At 40.9% G+C, this 22,577-nt stretch overlaps 2 protein-coding genes across 3 annotated transcripts; both read right to left on the bottom strand.

Annotated features, from left to right (window-relative positions):
* Nucleotides 1–5,772: 5,772 nt before the first annotated feature.
* Nucleotides 5,773–8,260, bottom strand: LOC143474491 (uncharacterized). Its single transcript, XM_076971958.1, has 6 exons — nucleotides 8,143–8,260; nucleotides 7,591–7,956; nucleotides 6,980–7,021; nucleotides 6,652–6,765; nucleotides 6,428–6,462; nucleotides 5,773–6,282 (listed from the first exon to the last, which is right to left on the bottom strand). Exons 1-6 carry the CDS (start codon nucleotides 8,189–8,191, stop codon nucleotides 6,169–6,171), a joined length of 720 nt encoding a protein of 239 aa, XP_076828073.1. The 5' UTR covers nucleotides 8,192–8,260; the 3' UTR covers nucleotides 5,773–6,168.
* A 10,925-nt stretch (nucleotides 8,261–19,185) lies between these two features.
* Nucleotides 19,186–22,132, bottom strand: LOC143475683 (uncharacterized). Of its 2 annotated transcripts, XM_076973589.1 has the most exons (6): nucleotides 22,022–22,132; nucleotides 21,670–21,853; nucleotides 21,467–21,555; nucleotides 20,642–20,761; nucleotides 20,410–20,447; nucleotides 19,186–19,409 (listed from the first exon to the last, which is right to left on the bottom strand). In XM_076973589.1, the coding sequence occupies exons 1-6, from the start codon at nucleotides 22,068–22,070 to the stop codon at nucleotides 19,287–19,289; spliced, it is 603 nt and encodes a 200-aa protein (XP_076829704.1). In that variant the 5' UTR covers nucleotides 22,071–22,132; the 3' UTR covers nucleotides 19,186–19,286. The 2 variants fall into 2 exon arrangements, with proteins under 2 accessions (XP_076829704.1, XP_076829703.1); XM_076973588.1 differs by having other exon boundaries at nucleotides 21,467–21,853.
* Between the last annotated feature and the right edge of the window lie 445 nt (nucleotides 22,133–22,577).

Raw genomic sequence — 22,577 nt, forward strand, 5'->3', positions numbered from 1 at the left:
AACAGCCTTAGCATAGTCCACTGTTTTAGACTGGAGCATGTCTGATAAAAATTTGGAGTCACTCAGTACCTTTCTGAACAGAACAAGAGATCCAGCAAAATTCAGATCAATTTGAGCCAATATCCCTCTTGCTTCAACAGCTCTTTGTGGATGGTTCTCAGATGCAATCTCTTCAAGCACCTGTACTATTGCAGGCAACCTGTCCATAACATTGCGACATGCTATGTGCCTACAGGCCCATCGAGTTGGAGTTCCCTTGGTGCACCATCAAACATCTCCCGCTGTACTTCTAACCATTTGTTATGTACATAAGATCCAGGCATGAAAACATACAGTCGTTCCAACAATGAGAAGAAGTTTCCTGCATCTGCCACACTTTTTACAGCATCTACTATAACTAAGTTCAAGCAGTGTGCACTACAATGAACATAGAAGGCATGTTTGGCGACTTCTTTAATTTTTGCTTGAACACCAGCATGTGCCCCGCGCATCACTGCTGCACCATCGTAGCCCTGGCCTACAAGGTTTTTCTTGTACTCCAGCCCATGCTTCTCAAGGAAGCATATACAGTATGTGAACCTCACCAACTTTTTTTTTAAATTACATTCTTACTTTAGTTTCGAAAACTAAACAAAAGTTGGATTTTTTACAGTGTGGATATTGGTTCCACGCATACTTATCCATTCCTTGGGTGAAAGGTAGTCAAGTTCGGTGTCTCTAGACTGCATTCGCCGAGCTGGTTCCTGTAGGCTGAATTCCAATTCTGTGTACAGTTCAGATTTGGAGTTACAAGGATTTCTGAAATATTGTATCTTTAGTTTTGGATTTTAACACAAGAATTCCAAGGTGTTATAAACTGGGGTTAAACCTTGGGGAATCAGATAGGCCTGTGATTTAGGTTTACGAAAGGTGTAGACCTTCCTGCTCTCTGTGCCCTCCTGAGAAGGGTTGATCCTGGCCAGAGCATGTTAAGGGTCTTTGTTTTACTCTCAGACGATCAGATAAGTCTTCCTAAGCTTTTGGGAGAGGAGTGCCATTAGGAGTATGAATTCCTTGGTGCTTGTTACCGAGCGAAGGGTCAGTGTTTATCTTTACATACAATTAAAGAGCTGTGGATGGGTTAGTTTCTTGCCTTCCAAGGTGAAAGTAATCCACTTTGTGATATTGCAATGTCTTTTGCTGTTTCCGCTACACCAGCATATCATAAAGGACTCGTGCTCTCCTTCTATGCAAAATGTACATTGCTGTCTCCCTGCGCTTTTTATCCTCACCTAAGCTGGGGACTTTAACTCTGAGATAAAACTTGGCACATGATGAACACGCATCGGTAGCTGGATGGCCGAACGCTAGGTTGAAGCTGTGATGGAAAACAGAGTAATACAGGGAGTAGCTGACTAGATCATGGTTTTGTTGATCAAAGAGCTTGTGCATTTTTTTTCATGCTGAGGTCACTGGGTAGATACTTGCGACCAGGAGCTCCCCTTCTCCCATAATGGCTGGCCCGACATGTGAAAGTTTGAATGTGGTCCTTTACCAGCTGTTTCTTAGCCTCAAACTCATCCACTTTCTGTGCACCACCTCTCTGTTCTGGTCTGGTTGTAGCATTGATGGCGTAGTACCTTGCCACTCGAGCCACTCGGTCTTTGCTGATACCTGCAAGATAAGATAATGACATTTTAATATGTGTATTTACCAAATTATTCATTCTTAACAATTAAGATAAGAGCCATGACCATCCTCAACAAACACAACAAAGCACATAAATTAATTAGTAATTGGTAATTAATGTACTGCAATGAATACCACTAACACTATTTTGACAGAAAGGGGTGTTACCACTGAATCAAAACACAGCTACATACAGCTAGCAAAGTAGGCTAGCCTAGCACAGAATAGTAAATAAAGAGGGAAACATGTTGGAGTCTACGGTAGTAAAATCACATTTTACTCACCCAATAGCCTACGCTGCAAAAGGTGGCCATGCAGACAGGAATCTTTAATGGATGATTTTTACGAGTAAGTGGTACTCGTTTGTGATCTCCCTCTCCTTTTGCCTGTCTGTATCATCCACTTTCTTTCGTCTCCGCTGAACTTTCTTGACCGTGATGAGGTGTAATAACTCCTGATCCTGTTTGACCTTTGTCTCATGTTTGTAAAAGTGCTGAAAATTCCTTTGGAAAACTCTTTCAGTTAATCTCTCAGCTTAACAGAGACTAGTTTGTTGATGACTGCAGATGACAGCCGGCATTTTCTCCCCTCCTGAATGCCTCATCTTCTTTACCTTCTCACGTACATGAGACTATTTTGATGGCTTTCTCTTTTTTCCAATAACTGCTATACAAACAGGCTCCTCTATACCATCAAATCTGTTCATTTTCGTGGACTTTGAGAGTGAACAACGAGATATATTTTAACAAAGTAGGCTACAAAAAATGCCGGGCGGCCCAACAGGTTGCGTGCTATGATGTTTACATTCCATATCTGGTGGTGCAATGTGATTGGATGAGTGGAGATGTGGCATACTGCAGGAAATCAGGATTGGTGTTTGTTGCATTTTGGAAGGAAAGAGAGAAAGCAGGGTAGTATTACACAGCAGATGTGGTGTTTTGATAAAAAATTAATATTGGCTTTTCAAGAGTGGTCACATACCATTCTGATTCTGGCTCTAACTCATAAAAAAAAAAAACGGCGTTTATCGCGTTTTGGAACCAAACTCTTCATATAGACCTAATGCAGGATTCAGCATGTATTTTCAACTGAAATACTACATAAATCTAAAGTTAAACAATACTGATAATTAAGCAGTTAATAAAAAAATTAAAATGAAAACATATTCTTGTGACGCTGGCGTGTGGGAGCAAGGAGGAAACGCGACAGACGTCTTGTGGTGCACACTGAACATTTAATGAAAATACAAAAACGCAAAGCCCAGCACAGATGGTGCAAGCACGCAAATTGCGGTGGCTTGCACAGGCATGAACTTTAGACAAAGACGAGCACAAGACACCGCGTCAACGCACATTAAATAGGTGAAGTACACAGACCCACGTGACCTCGAGACAAGGCACAGGTGTAACCACGAACACGCTCACAAACAACCCACACCCACGGAAGTACAAACATGGACATAACGACACGCAGACAACATAGCGGCACGCCCACAGGGAAGGGTCCGGAGCTGTTCCGTAACAGAACCCCCCGCCAGGGGCTCGCTACTCCCGGAGCGTCCCGCGTAGCGGGAGAGCCCCGAACAAACACCAACGGCCAGGTCCGGAGCCCCCGGGATCACGAGCCTTCGAGAGCAGTCACCCCCGACGGCGGGAACCGCCGCGGACAGCTCTAGCACACCCTCCCTGGGAAGACAGGGGAGAAAACATTAAACAATGGCACAGTCACAAACACGCACACGGGAACATGAAACACAAGAGGAACGAACGGGAAAAGGAGATTAGGGAGACATAGGGGAATGGACAAACATATAGGGACAGGCAGCCATGGCACCGCTCCAGCTGCCTGCCAAAGCGCACACGGTGTTGCTATCCCTCCAGGGAAAGCAGGCTGGGCGGGCGCGGCAGGCGGAACAGGCGGCGGAGTCCCTCCGGTCTTTGGGTTCCGACTCCTCGCGCGCGTTGCGCCGCTCGCAACTCCCGCTGGCCGCGCTCCCGGTGGCTTCCTTAGGGGAGCCTCGGTTCTCACTCTGGGCGCGGCTGGAGTCCTGGCTTTCTGCCGCTCGCCGGCTGGTGTCCGCGGCGGCTCCAAGGGCGCGTGACACTTCCACCTTGGACCGCTGACCACACCAGGACCCCCCTGCGCTCCTGGAGATGCCGTCGCCTCGCCCCCCGACGTCTCCATCTCCTCCTCGCTCTCGGAGACGCTCCGACCCAGCGACATGGGTTACCTCCGGGGTCAGGCAGCGGGAGCAGTCCATGCTGCTCGCCGCTGAGGGAGACTGAGGAACCTCTTTCCCTAGGTGGACTGTGCTCTCCGAACACCCAGAGGCGCTGTCCACCCCCTCGCTCTCTTCCTCGCGCCCCAAGGGTGATGAACAGGCGGACAGAGGGCGACTGACTTCCACCCCCTCCCCATAATACACGGTAGGAGTCGAGAATAGGGAAGGGGGAGGGCTGACGTCCTCCTCCGCATTGTGGCGCTCGGTGGAGGATGTGTGGCTGGAGGGAAGAGAGCTGGTCTCCTCGTCACCCTCCCCGTAATAGACCATCAATTCGGAGAACAACGACGACGGGGGGCTGACCTTCTCCTCCTCGGCCGTCCGGAGAGCTGCGGGAATAGAGGGAGTGCAGCTGGTTTCGCCTTCACTCTCCTCCGAACGAACGGAGGAGCGGGGGCTCTCCTCCTCTCCGGACTCGTCGCTGCCGAACTCGACTTCGGGAGGGGTGAGGGCAAAGGTACCCGCACCCACCATGAACGGCTCACAGGTCTCCTCCTCCTCAGGGAGAACCAGGAGAGGTGCGCTTGCTTCCTCCCTCTTACTGCTGCTCACAGCCATGGGTGGAAGCTCCAGGGACGCGTGGGGGTGTCTCTCCTCCCATGCGCGTGCCGCGGATCGGCGGAAGTACTCCGCCGTCTCGGCATCCTCCGTCTCCCGAGCGGCACAGAGCAGGTACGTGCAGACAGGGTCCTGCTTCATCTGCTGCTCGGTAACGGGGACTTCTTGGCGCCGGACTGGGGAAGAGCCGTGGTGACGCCTGCTCCTTCTCTTCCCCCTCGGTGCTCGGGTGGCGTATCCTGGCATACGTCGTCTTGTTCGGCTCGTCTTTCTGTGACGCTGGCGTGTGGGAGCAAGGAGGAAACGCGACAGACGTCTTGTGGTGCACACTGAACATTTAATGAAAATACAAAAACGCAAAGCCCAGCACAGATGGTGCAAGCACGCAAATTGCGGTGGCTTGCACAGGCATGAACTTTAGACAAAGACGAGCACAAGACACCGCGTTAACGCACATTAAATAGGTGAAGTACACAGACCCACGTGACCTCGAGACAAGGCACAGGTGTAACCACGAACACGCTCACAAACAACCCACACCCACGGAAGTACAAACATGGACATAACGACACGCAGACAACATAGCGGCACGCCCACAGGGAAGGGTCCGGAGCTGTTCCGTAACAATTCTGGGGTCACATTTCTACAGAATAGACCTCACAATATTTTATTTTATTTTTTTCTGGTTATGGCCTTTTGTATTAATGAAAAAATAATATACATAAAATAGTGCACCAGTAAAGGAAAAGCTCATCACCATATTTCACAGAATGCTTACTGAATCTGTGATTAGAAAGTGTTTCCTAATGTTCCTGCAAAGTAGTGCATTTGTCCAGTTTTCTTCCTTTGTACTGGAAAAAGGGAATATGTGAAGCTGCATTCCACATGTACAAATCATGGGGACAGAGAAAATTTAGGGGACATAGAAGCACATTTCTTAGTTTAACACGCCATCTGCTGGTTCACATTATAAACCATCTAACCTAAGTATGATTAAACCTTGATAAAGAAATGCATTCATTTATAAATGAATAAATATTTGTGCTGATTAGTATCTGTTAATTGAACAATACTTTAAAATGACATGCAATAAAACATTCCATTGTTAAAAGTTTATTTTCAAAGGGTGTGAAAAGTGATCTCAATGAGGTTCAAATAAGTTTCAGGTTTCATTTGACAAGAACCAAAAATAAACTAACCACACATAATAACAAAATACAATCATACGTCACACTGCAATATATAACAACACAATAACCTAAAGAAAACATACATTGAAATAGACAATACAATTGAAATTGTTTTTTTTCCCTTCAATAAATATACCGTCATAGTGACCCCTTATGGAGGATAAAGTAATAACACAAGCCCAAACACAAATGGCATCACCTTTAATTCTAAGGTTATTTGAGAGCATACAAAACTTGTATGACTTTGTATAAAAAGGGGATTTTATGACACAACTTATATGAAGAGGGGAAATTGTCATTTTAATTTACCTGACATTGACACATTTTGACTGTTCCTAGGTCATGCTACTTATCCAATATATGGGATAGTGGTGAATTTTACAGAACATTTTTGACACTACATATAACTCTGGCCACATACAATGTTGATAACCATGCAGTTTGTAAAACGTTTTTGAATGCTTTTTAGGCTTATAATACCTCCTGTGATCCTACAACTCCATATGTGACACAGGTCTTCTTTGGTACGGTTCTGCTGTGTTTGTGCTTAAATGTGACAGCAGCATAGTTTACTTCATCTGTGTCCTGTTCAAAAATCACCACACATTAAATATAATCACTAAATCCTTTAAAACATTTTAGTCCTCAAAAGCACCTGGACAGTTTCCATAACTTCAGTAATATAAATGATATAAGGGTATTCCATTAGCAGCAGATAACTATTACGTACATTGTCACCTGCGCTACTGGCTATACCTGATGCACCTGAAAGAAAAGAAAAATATAATGTATTCTGTAAAACATGTTTAATGACATCAATTGCTTTTCTTAAAAGATACCAAAATATGCTGAAAATTGACCATAGTTTAACAACATGTATATATAAAATATGCTGATCTGTTTATGCATTAAACATTATTTAATGTTTATTTAAATTAAATTAATTATTCTTACCAGATTTGGTCTTCTTTAAGCAGTGACAGAGTAAAATTATGAGAAATACTGATGCCACATTAGTTGCCGCTAATGCTGGTACTAGGAATTCATTTGAAAATAGTTGGACTTTTTCTGCCATTACAAGAGAAAGTCATTTAGTAAGGTATTATTTGAAATTAAGATCTCTATATTTGTACATGCTACATTGTACAAATATAGAGTCATGACATTATATATTAGATACAGTATAAAACTATCAACTGCAAATAATGCTAATACATTTATAGATTTACATTTATACATTTATATAACATTATTTTTTTTCTTGTAGTCAAATTGAACCTACCATCTATTTGTTTACTGTCTTTGATTGTTGTTGGCTCAAGTGCTGAAATGTACAAAACATTTAGAAGTATGCCTAGATTTATCTTGAAAAATGAATGTGAAGAATTTAAAAATACTCAGATGAAAGATATTCAAATGAATGTGCAAAAGTTAAAGATACTCAGATATTACTAGATATTAGTTATTAGATATTAGTTAAAGATACTGAATATTAAGGAAACAGATCCCGTGTGTACAAATGTTACAAGACAAGACTTAACAAGCACTGAGCAATACAAATGTAAATTGCATGTGCTTTTGGGACAGATCAAACACTCAGTTCTTGTACAATGATTATTTCATCACACCAACATGGTTTGTTCACTAACTACTCCTTCAAAGTGTAATGATCCCAACATCTCTGCACATTTCAAGCTAAATTCCTTCAGTTTTCATACTTTATTCATTAATTTGCTTGTACAGCTACTGAACATAGCTGAATTTCTGTCGATATATATATTTTGACTTGCTGATATAGTCTGTAGTGGTAACTGTGCTTACTTAATGAATTGAGAACATGTGACATTTTACAAAACATTTTACAAAAAGTCTAGTTACTTTTTTCAGACTTACCATCACCATGATTTTCAAGGATAAGGGTACTTCCATTTGCAAACAGAAGATGTCCAAAATTATATTGCCCACAAATATATGTCGCACTGTCTATTTGTTCCACTGATGAGAATGACAAATTAAAATCACTTTTATTCCATGTGACTTTAATTCTGGAGTGGTTTTGAAACTGTCCATACATTTCCACACCATCTGTTATTGGTTTTGCAGACGCTATACACACTGGGGGTCTGTTAAGAGGAACTTTAATCCAGAATATTGTAAAGAGTCCATCTATCTGAACATGGCACTGAAGGGTGGTTGGGAATCCAGCCCTTACCCTCACTTTTGATTCCAGCTGCAGTATAACACCAACAGCAGATCCACCTTAAAATAATAACATGCACAAATGTAGGATTAATCTCATAAATCTCATAAATACATTTTTGGAACTGGTAACTTCACAAACTCACTCTACATTTTAGAAGGGTATAATGTTAATCCATTAACTGTTTATTCCTGTTTATTTGTATTCATTTATTTGCTTTAAGTAATGATCAAATGTATACTTACACTGTGTAATGACAAGAAAATCTAGACACAATAATTGAAATATATTCATAATGGTGTAAAGAAATCCCTGCAATCCTCAAGTGAAAATTCATCTGAATTTGAAACCCTCATAAGAAAAAGAAAAGGGAAGATGTGGGGGCTTGTTTGTCCCTTCAGCTTTCTGATTGGCTAAATATACTTTCAGATGTCACTGTGTGTTACATATATTATATACACTGGTTTGAGCACAGAACATATTTACTCTATGAATGAATACAGGGTATTTACAGTGGGATGCGGAAATTTGGGCACCCTTGTTAATTTTCCTGATTTACCTTTATAAATCATTGAATGAAAATTCAGTTAAATATATAATAGGGGACAAACACAGTGATATTTGAGAAGTAAAATGAAGTTTATATGATTTACAGAAAGTGTGCAATAATTGTCTAAACAAAAATAGGCAGGTGCATAAGTTTGGGCACTGTTGTCATTTTATTGATTTCAGAACCTTTAGAACTTATTATTGGAACTCAAATTTGATTTGGTAAGTTCAGTGACCATTGACCTCCATGCACAGGTGACTCTAATTATGAGAAAGTGTAGTTAAGGGTGGCAATTGTATGTTTTTCTTCTCTTTGCATCTTCTCCCTTTACCTGTCATAGAGCCCACATTCAACATACCAACTCTAACCTCCACCTTCATGCTCTGCCTCTTCTCCTTCAGCTTCAGAACCCTCTTCCCCACTCTCCTCTTCCTCCTTGTCCCAACAGTAGTCCAATTTCCGCTAATGCCCTGTTGGACAACAGCACCAGTGGCGGTCGTTGTTAACTCGGGCCTCGACCGATCCGGTATGGAATTTTTATTTTTGATCCGCATCATTTGATTTGGCGCAGTTTTTACACCGGATGGCCTTTCTGACGCAACCCTCCCTATTTATCCGGGCTTGGGACCGGCACTAAAATACACTGGTGTGGTATCTTTTAGGGGTGGGAATCGTTTACAATTTCACAATTCGATTGGATTCTGATTTTGGGGGCCACAATTAAATTCAAAATCGATTTTCGATTCAAAAGTGATTTTCGATTCAAAAACGATTTGATTTATAAAAAATTCTGCTTCAGTCTTTAAAATCTGCATGATCTACTACAGTCTGCTTTGCAAGACAGAATGACAAATACAGAAAATAAAGTGTCTCACATTTAATTAACAAAAATAAAGTGCTTTGGTGAAATAAAATGCTACAGTTAAATAACATGCATTTCTTTTTACAGGGAAGTTGCAATACCAAAAAAAACAACTTTTTTGCACAAATTAAAGACTAATATTTTTCAGTAGCTTTAAATTAAATAAAAAAAATTTAAGTGAAAAATAGCACCAGTAAACTAGCTGCCTCTACATTTTTCAAGAAATTGTCTCTAGCAACAATAGAACTGTCCACAACTGTGCAACAACTGATGACTTTCAGAAAGTCATAAAAGAAAACTGGACATAAATGGTGTTCAAGATTACTGTTCATTTGCAGGTGCAACATTCAGATTCTTTTGTAGGAAAATAAGCTGATCCACGTGTTCTGGAGTAAGACTGCTTCTCTGTGCTGTCACTAAATCTCCAGCAGTGGAGAATACTCTCTCAGCTGCAACACTAGTGCCAGGAATACACAAGTAGCATTTAGCCTGTCTGGCCAAGAGAGGGAAAGCTGCCTCATGGGTTCTCCACCAGGTTAGGGGGTTCTCTGACAGAGAATGTGGAGGGGCTTCCAGATATGTCTTCAGTTCCTCTTCAGCTCTGGTGCTGGCAGATTTACGGACAACACTGACTTCAGTAAATGTCTTGCCCAATAGATTAAACAGTGCAGAAGGGCTTCTTTTTGGAGGAGGGCCTTCTTCTGGGTCTGGCTGTGGTTTCTCAGACTTGTCCTCACCATCATCTGAGTTCACATGACTGCAGCAAAGAAAATTCAAGAGTCATATCAGTCACACTGTACAATATAATCACAACAGTAGTCAATCATTTCATGGTAAAATTATTATTTTTAAATCCATGCATGCTTAACAAATTGACCTACTTTGCTACCCATTTTTACATGTATAAATTTGTTACACAGTTTAACAATATATTTATATTGTTCAGTACCTGGAGTGCAGCCTCTGCAACTACATTGGAATGGACTTCCAGCTGGTCCTTCGTGGCGAAGAAAGGCGGGGCCTTAAATCTGGGGTCCAAAAATGAAGATATGTAAAGCATGTGCTTGTCCTGTGCACCACTGTATCTTTTAACCAGATCTTCATGGATTGCCAGTTTGATTTGCCTTATAACTGGTGTGTCAGCAGTAGTGGTGGGCCGTTATCGGCGTTAACGGCATTCATTAATTTGATACTCTTATCGGGCGATATAAAAATGATCGCCGTTAATCTATTCTTAAAGTTGGGTTGGGAGCTGGGTCAAAATAGGTAAGCAAACTATGATGACTTTCAAATTGAAAGTTTAGCTCGGCTGTATTCCTAACCAAATTGCACAGTTGGGGCGAAAATGATTTTTCAAACCTGTGAATTACAAATCGCACGTGTGCTTACTGTGACGCTGCATGCGCGTCAAGTAAACTAGGCAGGCACAGAATTGCAGACTTCAAAGACGTCCGTTTATTTAACAAAAGCGCAAACAGCGCACGCAAAACATATACTCACATACACACGTGAATTACTGACAAAGACCAGCACGGGACACTGCGCGAACGCACATTAAATAGATGCACTACACCAGGGATACTCAACTTGATCTAGCCGAGGGCCACATTTGGAAAATGAGAAGCGGCCGAGGGCCAGTCATTAAATTACATTCATATAAAATGAGCAAACTTTAAAAAAAAAAAGACTGATAGCTTGTGCTCGTATTTTGATGCATTTTATTAGCTCCACTGCAATTCAGCAAGATATATTTTGAACAGCATAGCTGGAACCTTTCCTATTATGCAAGCAAATGTTGGACAAATTCAAAAATGAAAATGATTATTAACAAACAAAGACATAAAATGAACATATTTCAGATTTTTTGGTGTGAAAGCTGTTTATAAAATATATTAAACACATAACTGCACAGCGTGAGCCACCAAATAGTTCAGAAACACAATGTAAAAAAAAAGCTGCTTTACTATAATTCAGTTATTGGAAAGTTTGGAACAGAGAGCACAGTTATGTGATTAGATGTTTATGTTTTAAGCACTTCATGCATCACATACTATTAGTTATTGACTACATGCTGAATGTGAGGTAACACATCTCATTTCCTTTGAGAGCTTACTGAAGTTTGGTTTCTGAGATGTCAAGGCAATATGCAAGCACTGGTTGAGATGTGAGTCGGTGAGTCTATTGCGCTTTTTGTCCTTAATTAGATTCATCACTGAAAACCCCGACTCGCATATGTAGGTGGATCCGAACATTGTCAAAATGTATATAGCGAGTCTTTTAGAGTTCGGATACTGATGAACAGAGTGTGCCCAAAATTCACACAGTCTCTCCTCTCTGAACTTGGCTTTTAGGACATCATTAGCCTGCATCTGGACCAGTTCCAGCTGGAAAGCACCCTCATCGATAGCAGGCACAGCGTTTTTTGCCTCTGCTGGGCAGCTCCCCGTGATAGCAACGGCGAACGGGTTGCGCACAAACAGTAGCAGTTGCTGTGGGATTTTGAAGTTGTGAAACCGCGATCTGAAGTTCTCTGACAGATTTTTTAACAGTGCTACCATTCGTGACAGCACAATCCCATTTGTAGGAACATCATGCAGGGTAGGGAAGTGAAGTTTTTTCCCCTCTATGTCCGCCACGAATACGCCCAAGGTTGTCTGAAAAGCGCTCACTTTTTCAAAGAGCTCTCCCACATTCGAATCCCCACCTTGGAGCTGCAGGTTAAGATTGTTCAAGTGATTAGTGATATCACACAGAAATGCAACCAGAGCCACAGATTCCTGATCTTGCATAAACTGAGAGAACTCATCTGCTTTCTTTGTTTTTTGAATGGAAAGAAATTCTGTGATTTCTTTGCGCAGTGCAAAGAAGCGCTGTAGGACTCGCCCCCTGCTCAGCCATCTGACATCGTTGTGCTGTAGTAGGTCTGAATATTGAGCTTCTTGCTCCTGTAGTAGCATTTTGAAAAGCCGGTGCTGTAAACTTGAAGTCGAGCGAATGTGATTTACAATTTTGATCACTGTGTCCATCACTCCTTTCATTTCACCGGACAGTTTGGCACACAACACCGTCTGGTGAATAATGCAGTGTAGTGAGTTAACTGTGGGGTGGTCTGACATGAGACGTGATGCTAAGCCCCTCTCTCGTCCTATCATAGATGGCCCACCGTCAGTTACAAGGAGGTTGATTTTATCCAGCTCCAGAGAATTCTTATCAAAGAAACTTTTCATAGAATTGTACATGGCCTCACCTGTTGTATTGCTCTTGAGGGGCAAAAGGCACAGCAGCTCCTTTTTGAAAAGCTCCCCGTTAAAATATCTCACAAACACGGACAGCTGTGCAGTGTCTGTTGCATCTGTAGACTTGTCCGCAGCTACTGACATGTAATCCACACACTTCAGTTCAGCAAGTAAAGCAGAAAAACTGTCCTCATACAAAGTTTCTAGTCTCCGTGCCGCCGTTGAATCCGAAAGCTGAACCTGCTTCACACGGTTAACGATGTCATCTTTGTGTTTGTCACTGGCAAACAACTCCTCCACGATTCCCAATGTGCACACTTCCACAAGCTCAGCATCCACAAATGGCTTGCCCTTTTTAGCCAGCTCCCAGGTTACACGCAGCGAAGCAGCGGTGGCTTTTTCAGCAGCAGTAGTGGAAGTCGTAAAGATGGTTGATGTGGTAGAATAAGACAACTTTAAGGCCTCAATTTTGTCTTTTCGTGCAATGCTACCAACCGGAAAAGTTGCACTGAAGCTAGCATGTTTTGACTCGTAATGGCGCTTAATGTTAGCAACTTTGCATACAGCAACTGTCTTTTGGCAAATTAAACACAACGGTTTTGCATTGGCATGAGGTGGCAAAATGAATGCAAACCCATCTGTCCATTTGTTATTAAACTGTCTGTTTTCGACGTCAACTTTTCTCCGCTTACTAACCTCACTCATTTTTTTGCCAAGATATTCATTTAAGGACACGTCTTTTCCGCGCAGATCAGCAGTGATTATTGACCTGCGCAAACTGTTCACTACCTTAAAGGCCCAAATCGCTAGGACCTAAAGGGCCGTGTACAAACTAATGATTCAGAGGACTCGTCTTACAGACAGTTCCCTTTGTGAACACAAGGGGGAATTATTCAGCATTTGTTACACCATAAAAATTAAAATGTGTAAATTATTTGAATTTTGAGCAATTACAAGAAGTGGCCGCGGGCCAGTCACCACCCAATCACGGGCCGGATTTGGCCCGCGGGCCGTGAGATGAGTATGACTGCACTACACCATCCCCCAGTAATGACGAGACGAGCCACAGGTGAGACTGACGAACACGCACGCAGACAACCCACACCCACGGAAATACAAACATGGACATAACCAGACGCAGACGACATTAACACACGCCAAAAAGGAGGGATCGGGAGCTGTCACTGTGACACATGGATGCAGCCACGAAGTCACCAGGTTTGCTTAATGGAAAACTAATTTTTAGGAAGCTTCCTAATGGAGAAATTGACAAGACTAAAGTTGTTTGCACCTCATGCAACGCGGAATTAGTTTATTGTAGGAGTTCTACCAGTGTGAAGTATCATTTAAACGCAAAGCACCCATTTGCTAATACTGCTGACGCTGGGTCAAGTACCGATGCAGCCCAGGGGAAGAGTCGCCACCGCCAAAAACAGGTTAAATGTACTAAATGTTGGCTTACATTTCAAATCTCATGTTTAGCTGAATAAACATGCTATCAACCCCTTTTAATGTACAGTATGTACAGTATCATGTTTAACTGAATAAACCGTTGAACACGAGTAGCCTACATTTTTTTGAGCATGTTTTTTTTCTTCAAGTATCAAAGTAGAACAGCTTCCTCAAGCAGTCATTGATGCATTTTGGAAACAGCAGATGAACCCCTGGTCTAATGCACCCTCTGTATTAAGAAACCCTATCTCAATGACTGACTTTTAGTCATTACCTGGGTAGCACGCATATGAGCCATTTTAATATAGATTATTCTAAATTAATTTCAAGATTTCAGTGAGATTAATCTAGATTAAAAAAAATTATCTATGCCCACCCCTAGTCAGCAGCAACACCAGTTGCCTCTGTGTCATGCAGCAACTGAGCATGTAAAGGAGCAATAATTGAGTGTAGGTGTAGAATCCTCAGACATTATGTAGGTTGCATCTTTCATTGGTTTTAGTGCTGATGCTATTTCCTCAGCAGTGGAGATGTCCATGTCACTTAGTGTACAGATGTCACTTCCACATCTTCTCACCTGTGGAGAGAGGTGCGCGGCACATATAGCAGGCTGCTGTTCTAGGAATCGCTCAATCATGTCATGCCGTTTTCAGTTTGTGCAGCGGTAACTGTAGAAGTTTCTGTTTCTCCTGCAGTTCATGATTTGCGACGGTGCTGCGGTGGAAGAAACCAGTAATGTGCCTGATCCTTCCAAGCAGTCGTGACACTGTAGTTAGCTTCAGAGCTCGTTGGGCAGCCAGGTTCAAAGTGTGGGCGAAACATGTAATGTGTGTCAAGTTATCAATCTGTGTAGCAGCTAGCATGTGTAGGGGTTTCACCTACTAATCATTTAAAGTAGATATAATTTGTTTTACCTTAATTATTAATCAGTCTCATTAATTTAGAATTAGTCTCATATTCTAATTATACCAGAACCATAACATTTAGTTATCAACTAAAGGCAATTAATGGTTTGGTATCTGAAGGATTTAACTGTGAATTCTTTGGAGGTTTTGGCAACAACCACTTTTGAATGAATCAACACAGACAATTTGGTGAAAATAAATGATACATTTATTTAAAACCAACTATTCTAAAACAAACAGCATCAACAAGGATCAGTATATTTACAGTGAATCATCTTGTGTGTGTGTGTGTGTGTGTGTGTGCGTAAAAAGGAGAGGAGAGTAAATGTGTGCGTGCGCTTGTGCACGTGTGAGGAGGCGGGAGTTGTAATCTCAGTTATCCTATGGAGAACAAAGCGACTAAAATGGCGCCGATTTTAAACAGTAGAGCAGCGCAAATGCATGTTCATGAGATCAGCTGGTTTATTCTAACGTGGTCAGAACAAAGGGTAATGAAGCTGGCTTAATAACTAAAAATTAATGTGGTGTGTCTGAGAATGGGGAAGACTACATGTAGTCAATTATTCAGATAAAGAAAAGATGGTTGCATGCACAGCAAAGAGAACTTTGTGTATAAAAATCTTGATGAAGACCCAGCAGGCATTTCAACGTTGAATCGACGTTGAATCAACGTCGAAAGTGATGGTTGAATCAACGTTGGATTTTGTGTCGATTTTGAAAGGTGAATCAACGTTGATATGCCAACGTCGTTTCAACGTCATACATTCAACCTTGAATAAACCATAAAATTCCCTTTCATGATGCTCAAAATTGCATGGGAGAGAGGAAAAAAACAACTGTATGCCATAATGAAAAAAGAACAATTTTATTTTTTTTTTAGTCTTTCATTTAACTCGGAGTACCACCACACAACCTCATGGCCTCAAGTCTGGGACTCGAACCCACGACCCTTCGGTCTCAAGACCAGCTCCCTAACCGCCAGGCCACGACTACCCTGCAAACTCTCTTTAAACCTGTTGATTTGTCATTGCGAAGTTTTGTTTCTGCCTCAAAACATTTAAAACCGTTTAATTGCCTGATGTTGTCTTCCTGGTTAATACCTGCCTGTTTTTGACGACGTTTTTGGACGAATTAATTTTAAAAAATTATATTATTATTATTATTACTACTACTAATAATAATAATAATTAATACCTCTTTCAAAACCCTCAGCCAATGCCAAAGTGTTGTTTGTACTTTTTTATTGTATGTGTTTTTGGTAATACAAAGGCAGGTTGAAGATATTACGTTGATTCACCGTTAATAGTTCAACGTTTGCGCAACCATTTAACATTAAACGTTGATTCACCATTAATAGTTCAACGTTTTCGCAACCATTTAACATTAAACGTTGATTCACCGTTAATAGTTCAACGTTTGCGCAACCATTTAACATTAAACGTTGATTCAACGTTGTTTCAACGTTGAAACAACAACAGACAGTATTTCAACTATATTTCAACCACATTTCAACGTTGAAGGTCGGTCGTGTGCCAGCTGGGGACTATCTAAACAAAGATACTGCCACTGGCTGGTTTAGCATGGTACCTACACATGTTAGCAGCATTATTGGTTACAATCACCAGATCCGCAACAGTGAGCTCCCATTCATCAGCAAAGGAGTGAAACATCGCATTAATATTCACAGCCGTGTGGCTTTCATGCATTACACGAGTTTGCAAAACACGGGATTCGAGCAGACACGTGTCTGTTATATAGTGAGCTCTAAATGTTATAAAAGACTGGGTGGCCCTTGATGTCCATGCATCACGTTAGTGCTGGTCATTTTGGTTAAGGTACTTGCGACCTTCCTTTTAGTTTCTTGGTAAAGCTGTGGCACAGCAGTCTCAGTGAAAAACTTATGGGATGGAATGGCGTACCTCGGCTCCGCTGTCTGCAACATGTATATGAACCCCTCGTTCTCCACCACACTGTAAGGTCGTAAGTCTTTGACGATGAAGCAGGCGATAGACCTGGTTAATTTTTTTGCCCACTCGGAATTAGCGGACAGTTTGGTGAAGGACTGCAGTGTGCGTTAGTCTGCTGCTGGTGGCTGACTGTGCTCCGAATCTTTTAACTCCAGGTGATGCCTGGTTAGGTGAGCCTGTGCATTTGTATTATTCCCAAAATTCTTGAGCTTCATTTTGGAAGTCTTGCACACAATGTAGCTCATGTCAAGTTCGGTTTTTCCAGGTATTCGATAAAAAACAAAATTTGCCCATATTCTTGCCTTAAACGAAGACAGGACAGGTTGAATTTCTCTTCTGGGAGGATTTTGTTTGGGCGCCAATGTAGATAAGCAAGAATGAAGGATTTAGCAAGGAGCCCGTCCTTGAGCACATGAAACTCTTAAGTCAGTGGTCCCCCAACTGATCCAAATTCACACATAGAGCATTGATACCCTTCCACAATCGAATCAAAGCTTTTACTAACAGTCACAGTCTGCATTCCAACAGCTCTACCCATCGCATCAATCATGTTGGGCAATTATCATGGGTGATCAATATCTGACCCCACTCTTTTTAATTTCCCGATACACCAGAGCAACACCACATCTAATCAGCAGAACCCCAGCATTCAAAGTTCCAAATAAGTACACATCCTCAACAACTTCCACGGAGAGGCGCGAGACACAAACCACGTCATGTCCCCCACGAGTCAATCACATATCCCGCTCAGAATGTTCCGTCCGGACATATGGGTTCTCCCGCACCATGATTTCTCATGGAAAAAATAGTGTCAATTGCTTTTAGAGACCACGTAATCAAATCCGTTTTCTTTGTTCAAATTCGAAGAGCAGCGTCAGGGTACTAAGACGAGACAGAGAAGCCGAGCAAAAACCAGGGAAGGGAGTGAAAGCCAGAACTAGATAACTAGTGTTAAAGTGTACTAGTACAAGAGGCTCAAAAATGTCTAAATATGGGCTGAAAATGGCCTCTGCACATTTTAATATGTGTCAATATTCTGCTTGTTGCTTGTCTTTGAGTCTATTCCCTGTTGCATTTGTGTGGTAAATGTTCGTTTTGCCATACACGGCCACTTCTACACATACACCCTATTATACCCAATCTCACTTGCAGGCATTGCTCTTTCCTGCTCTCCTCTTTATTAGTTGATTTTTTTCCATGTGCAGCTCATTATTTCACCCTCTCTCCAGTCACTGTTTAGACCCACAGTTTCCTGCTGTCGATGCAGCATGTTGCCAAGAAAAAGTGGTTATATGACACCAGTCCCTAGGTCGCCTGAGTCCCTGCCTGAGTCTCTCCAGCTGTACTGTTTCTTGAGAGTTTGTTCTACTGCACTGCCAGCTTTTTGTTTTCTTTGCGGAAAATACAGACTTTTCACCAGGTCACTTATCGCTTTCGACATTTTGGAACTACGAGGACTGATAAAAGACCTTGGAATGTTTTTCTAGCAACATTCCATTCAACCTCCTGTTGTTTGTTATTGAACAGGATATTGTCCCGTTCATCTGTAATTTTTCAATTCCCCTTTGCCGCAATTTTAAGGACATTAAAGGACACAACAAACACAGCAATAATAACAAGTACGTACAAGGGAGCCTATACAGGGGATGGGGGTGCCACACTCTTTGTCACGGTGAGGGGGCCGGGTCGCCACCAGAGGGCGCGCAACCCGGCCAGCAGCCGATCCCAGCACACACCCCCGCGCACGCAGCCACTCCCACAGTCGCAATCACCATCATACTGAGCACCTGTTTCTTGTTTACTTTGCACTTCTTAAGCCCGCAGGTCGTCTGGTCCAGTGCTGCACATTGCCGCTACACGAGCGTCTCTGGTTGACAGCACGTCCCCACCGTGTGTGTATGAGCCTCACCTTGCATCCACAGTGTATGCGCTACGAGCTTTACCTTGCATCTCCAGTGTATGCATTACGAGCTTTACCTTGCGTCTACAGTGTATGCGCTACGAGCTTTACCTTGCGTCTACAGTGTATGCGCTACGAGCTTTACCTTGCATATACAGTGTATGCGCTACGAGCTTTACCGTGCATTACGTGCTACGAGTGTTACTGGTTGCCATGGATAATAAACCACCTTCTGTCCAACCCACGTCTCCGGCTGCCTCTGTCCCGACGCCCCCGGCGTCACACTCTTACATATTCCTTTTAAGATAATATGAAACCATGGAGAAAGTGAAAGAAACAATGACCCAATCATTACATTTTTATTACTTTTATTATTTTATTTATTTAAACAATGTAGGGGTATGTAGGAAGGGATATACAATTTTTTATAAGAATGTTATGAACAGCTCTGTGATTTTAAATTATGTTACAATGGTGAACTTTGTATGTACAATGGGCATGGTAATTTTTCATTGAACTATAATTCCTCTTGGGTTTGCACAACTCCATATATAACTGGGTCCACATTGACCTTCTTTTGTACAAATTGTTTTCGTTTGTGTTCAAATGTGAGAGCAGCATAGTTGACTTCATCTGTGTTCTGTTGGACAAAATATATCATATCAAAATTAGGGGTGGGCATAGATTATTTTTTTTTATCTAGATGAATCTCACTGAAATCTTGAAATTAATCTAGATTAATCTATATTAAAATGGCTCATATGCGTGCTACCCAAGTAATGACTAAAAGTCCGTTTTTGAGATAGGGTTTCTTAATACAGAGGGTGCAATAGACCAGGGGCTCATCTCCTATTTCCAAAATGCATCAATGACTGCTTGAGGAAGCTGTTCTACTTTGATACTTGAAGAAAAAAAAACATGCTCAATAAAATGTAGGCTACTCGTGTTCAACGGTTTATTCAGTTAAACATGAATTTGTAAGCCTACATACTGTACATTAAATAACATGTTTATTCAGCTAAACATGATATTTGAAATGTAAGCCAACATTTAGTACATTTAACCTCACGGACGTAATTTTCAAAAGTCAGTTAATTTTAACGGTTAAAAATAAATATTTAAATAGCGACGAATCTAGCGCTAGGACCATGCAGAAAACGACTGCTCCGAGCTCCGCTCCGGTAACACTTTACGTTCCTAAAAATGAATTTTCCATGAAGCAAACCTGGCGACTTCGTGGCTGCATCCATGTAAAAACACGTACGATTTGTAATTCACAGGTTTAAAAACTCGTTCTCGCCCCTACTGTGCAATTTGGTTAGGAATACAGCCGAGCTAAACTATCAAGTTGAAAGTCATCCTAGTTTGTTTACCCATTTTGACCCAGTTCCCAACCCAACTTTAAAAATAGATTAACGGCGATAATTTTTATATCGCCCGATAAGAGTATCAAATTAACGACCGCCGTTAACGGCCCACCACTAATCAAAATATATCAAAATATATCAAACTTCAGTTAAAAATTCATTATTCATATATTAAAACCATATTAATTCGAGAACCCGTCTGGACCTGCATTTGTTTTACAGCTTTATGATTTTAGTGTATTGCACTATTTATTTAATCAACAAGTAACTCACATGGTCATGGTCTGCACTACTAGTTACTCCTGTTAAACCTGCAAAAGGAAAATACAAATGCATAATGGACACTCTAAAATTTATTTTAGTGAAGACAAATGTCAGTATGTTACAGTAATAGTATATAATTTAATTATAATTTAACATTACTAATTTCATGATACTTTCTTTTTAGAGGAATGGATATTAAATTAACAATGTATAAGGAAATAAGCATTCCAAGTATTTTTACCTGATTTGGTCTTCTTCAAGTGGTAAAATAGTAAACTAATTACAAATATTGAGGCCACATTAGTTGCTGCTAATGCTGGTATCAGGATCTGATCAAGCCCACTGTGTTTCTCTTCTTTGTCTTGCAGCAATTGGTTCAAATTATGAAAAAAAGATATACATTTACAAGTAGACTCACCCTTCAACAAAGTTTTATCTAAAATTAATGGATACAACTTTGAATATATCCAGCAACAGGTTAAAACTATGCAAACTGATTTAACAAAAATAACTAATATACCCAGTCTGAGAGAGCCAACATTTTGCTCTTATATGTGTTATTCATTATAGTGCGGTTGTGGTAATATTGATATGATTAATCCAGCATTTTGTTCATCTTTCAAGCTGCATTTATTAAGCTTTTATTTGTTACTGAAATGCACTTTTTGTGATTTACATCACAATGGATCAACGTTTTTTTTTTCTTCCATAAAATCTAATCACATTCATCAGGATTTCGAAAGCTAATGATGTTTATTCACATTATTTCTTTTCAATAGAAATTGTAGACATCACTTTTTATATTTTTCAATTAATCAGTCTTTCACAAATCATTCAGTTTGTATCAGTAGCCACTGAGGCTGATTACTCCTTTTTCCCAGATCACCCTTATAGGCTTTGTGCAGTGGCTCATCATAGACCTTAGATATTAATTACTGATGCAGCTTTTTCTTTATCGATAAACCCACTGATATGATTTTGACAAAGAACATCTTAACCTTCGACAAATAATCTGTGGTCATATTATTTCATACTCTAAGTTCTTCCATATTTTGCGCAAACTTACCATCATCATTATCATCATCATCATCATCTTCTTCTTCTTCAAGGATCAGCGTGCTCCCATTTCCAAAGAAATATCTTCCAAATTCATATCTGCCACAAATGTAGGTTGCAGTGTCTGTCTGTTCTACTGATGTAAATGACAAATTGAAGGTAACTCTGTTCCATGTGACTGTGATTCTGGAATGGTTTTTAAATTGTTCATACACGTCTACAGCATCTTTGTGTGCTTTAGCAGTGGCGATAACCACTGGGGCTTTGTTCAGAGGAATCTTCATCCAAAATACTGAAAAATCCCCATCTGGCAGAACGAAGCACTGAAGTGTGGTGGAAAATCCAGACTGTACCCTCACTATAGACTCCAGCTGTGAGATAACCCCAGCAGATCCACCTTAAAATGTTAAGGTACAATCAAAGTGAAACTAAGATCATACCATAAACTACAAAGTTTAACTCTCTCTAAAATTCTAATACTTTTACTGTTTAAACATTTTCTTTCTCTCACAAATTATTTTTTATAAATGAATACTTTTTGCAAATGGTAAAGGTGTATACTCACACTTGGCTATGACTAGTGAAGTTAAATGTAATAATCCAAGAATATTCATAGTGGCATAAAGAAAAACCTTCCTTTCTTCTAATGCAGATTCACCTTAAATTTAAAGCCTTGTAAGACAAAAAGGGGTGTGGTGATTTATATGCTGTTAGCTGATTGGGCAGCTGCCACTAACTGATTGGCTCGATTACACTTTCTTAGACACAGTTCTATATGTGGTACATACGTATTATATACTTGATTAGGTGCAGAAAATTATTTCATGACTGATTACAGTTTTCCTCAATTGCTAAAATACAAAACTCTGTTGTCTGAACCAAATTCTCAGTGTCCTAAACCCATTTATTGAAAGTGTCACCCATTTGGCAGAAACATGAGCACATTTCACTTAGTTAGTCACAACAGGTTCAACCTTTTGTAAGAACCTTAAGCACTTTTCACCTATTAAGACAGAGTTTGCGAACGCATTTTCACCCACTAAAACACATATTACATTTACATTTACGGCATTTAGCAGACGCTCTTATCCAAAGCGACTTACAAAGTGCTTTGCATTCAA

The sequence above is a fragment of the Brachyhypopomus gauderio genome, chromosome 14, assembly GCF_052324685.1.
Source record: "Brachyhypopomus gauderio isolate BG-103 chromosome 14, BGAUD_0.2, whole genome shotgun sequence".
In the NCBI taxonomy this organism is placed as follows: domain Eukaryota; kingdom Metazoa; phylum Chordata; class Actinopteri; order Gymnotiformes; family Hypopomidae; genus Brachyhypopomus; species Brachyhypopomus gauderio.

Bases quoted from the DNA above. Each gene is read 5' to 3' on its own strand.
- LOC143474491 (XM_076971958.1), bottom strand. From the start codon at position 8,191: ATGAATATATTTCAATTATTGTGTCTAGATTTTCTTGTCATTACACAG. The intron at 7,957-8,142 runs GTAAGTATACAT...TATTATTTTAAG, and splicing joins TTTTCTTGTCATTACACAGT to GTGGATCTGCTGTTGGTGTT. The intron at 6,766-6,979 runs GTAGGTTCAATT...TTGTAATGGCAG, and splicing joins AGACAGTAAACAAATAGATG to AAAAAGTCCAACTATTTTCA.
- LOC143475683 (XM_076973588.1), bottom strand. From the start codon at position 22,070: ATGAATATTCTTGGATTATTACATTTAACTTCACTAGTCATAGCCAAG. The intron at 21,854-22,021 runs GTGAGTATACAC...TAACATTTTAAG, and splicing joins TTCACTAGTCATAGCCAAGT to GTGGATCTGCTGGGGTTATC. The intron at 20,762-21,466 runs GTAAGTTTGCGC...AATTGCTGCAAG, and splicing joins TGATGATGATAATGATGATG to ACAAAGAAGAGAAACACAGT.